At 39.1% G+C, this 2,180-nt stretch overlaps 1 protein-coding gene across 1 annotated transcript; it reads right to left on the bottom strand.

Annotated features, from left to right (window-relative positions):
- LOC121808181 lies at positions 1–1,941 on the bottom strand. The gene is made up of 2 exons (XM_042208567.1): positions 1,660–1,941; positions 1–1,245 (listed from the first exon to the last, which is right to left on the bottom strand). The coding sequence occupies exons 1-2, from the start codon at positions 1,745–1,747 to the stop codon at positions 311–313; spliced, it is 1,023 nt and encodes a 340-aa protein (XP_042064501.1). The 5' UTR covers positions 1,748–1,941; the 3' UTR covers positions 1–310.
- Between the last annotated feature and the right edge of the window lie 239 nt (positions 1,942–2,180).

The following is a 2,180-nucleotide window of genomic DNA, read 5'->3' as shown; positions in this document are numbered from 1 at the left end:
TTTTCTTGACTAATGTAATATTATATCATCATCAAAGTTTCTGACACTAACTTCATTGCCTAAAGCAACTTTGCAAAAAACCAATGTTTTGTAGCTGGGTTGCCTTCAAGCAAAAACACTATGATACATCTATTTACATGACAATGACCTATATAAATCATCACCTATTTTTTTCTCACACACAATGAAGACACTATCACATCTTCCACAATGGCATCACTTGCAAAAATCCCAAAACAAAAACAAAAAATTAAGATAACTACCAAGAAAAAATTGAGTTAGTCACTCGAAGATGGATCCTAAACCACAATCACGCCAGAACCGAGGGCTTATATGCATTGATCTCGCCACTTAGCCGAGCGCAATCGCCCTGTCTCTTCTCGTGCTTCTCCACCAACATTTGGAAGCACTCGAACATACCCTCTAACCCCTCGATCTCCTGCAGGAGATCGAGGGATGTCTCGCCCTCAGAAGGGGGCGACGACGTCGTAGCCATCCGATTCTTCAAACCCTTAACCCTCTCCAAACTCCCCACAACTTTGGCCCCAACCTCATCCACGGTCGAATGTAGCATAGTATTCTCTTCTAGCGACGCCTTGAGCTTCCTCTTCATCGACCTATAACCATCAAGAGACCTCATCAGCTGCTCTGAGAGGGCCTTGTTCTGCTCTTGCAACACAACCGCTGCGTGCATTTCTCCTCCTCCACCTCCGCCACCACCATCAATATCGGCCGGCTTCCCCTCCTTGGGATCAGAGAGGCATTCTTGAACCTTTTGGCGCAGTGTCTCATTTTGTGCCTTGAGATTGTTCAAAAGCTCCTCCATCTCACTCAATTCATGGACCTTTTTCGAAAGCTCTGCCTCCATGAACTTCTTCTCCTTCCCTAAACTCGAGCACATCGCTTTGAGGTTCCTCTGTGCAGCTATGCTGGAGCTCAGCTCGCGCCTCAGCCGATCCTTCTCCTCATCCAGATCAAGAGGTACCACCTCGGCCTCGCCACCGGGCTTCTTGCCGGATGATGGGACAGGGCTGCTGCGCAAGTCGGTGTTGCACCTCCTCAGCTCGGGATCCGGTTTCTTAAGGCCAAAGGATTGGCATTTTTGGATTCTGTCCTTAGCATTGTCCAAAATTGTCATCATTGTGGCTACCCTCAACATTCTCCTATGATCATTCTTGTCTTGATCACAGGCTATTTGATGATCTTGGATTAGTTTTAGCAATAATTTTACATTTGCTGCTACCCCTGAAATTTTCATTTCAATTAAAAACATTTTATCATTCACCTTCATCAATTAATGATTCCCTTATTTTCAAGAATCAAGATTGCATTTGTAAATCATGAGAGTGAGAGAACATCAAAAATAAAACAAAATTTGAAATTGCCCACAACATTGTAGATCAAATTAAAAATGAAATTTCATCAAGATTATCACTACAACGTTGGGAATCAACAAATATAAGAAAAAAACAACTATAACAGAATCAAGCCTAATTCAACGTCATAAATCAAGATTTGCGCCTATAGAGAGAGAGAGAGAGAAAGCAAGAACAAAAGAAACAAAATAATCCCCTATGTCAGATTGAAATTTACAAATTGAAAAAAAATGAAAAAAATAAAATATACTACTACAACATAGGAAAGATTCAAGATCATTACCTTGTAATGCCAAATCATCATATTTTTGATCCTTTGCTGTGCCGGAAAAATCCAAGTCAGGAGATGAATTTGCACGAAATTGGCTCATAACTTCTTTTTTTCAAGAAACCAAGAATCAAGAAGAAAAAATAAATTGACTACTAAAAAAAGGTTCCTAAATCAACCACCTTTTCAAGAAAGACGAGAACATATAAGACAAACAAAATGGACCAACAAATTACAATTAAAAGGATCCACTTTTTCTATGTAATGCTTTTCTTCGTATAGAAACCAATTTAGATATACTTAGGTTTGACAAAAAAATTGTTTGGCTGTTGTTGGCCTTGACTTTGAGAGACAATTAGTTGGCTCTCATGTAGTCATGTGCAACTATATATCGTATCTACTAATCAAGAATATTACTACATGCTGATATTTTTTTCACGTTGATAATTTTTTGCGTATTATTCGAATATGAAGCGTTGGTCTGAAAAATATATACTGGCTTAACTATATAATTGTGAAAGTAAATTGATGGTTTT

Source organism: Salvia splendens, chromosome 6, assembly GCF_004379255.2.
Source record: "Salvia splendens isolate huo1 chromosome 6, SspV2, whole genome shotgun sequence".
NCBI lineage: Eukaryota > Viridiplantae > Streptophyta > Magnoliopsida > Lamiales > Lamiaceae > Salvia > Salvia splendens.
This window is presented reverse-complemented; position numbering and strand designations above follow the sequence as displayed.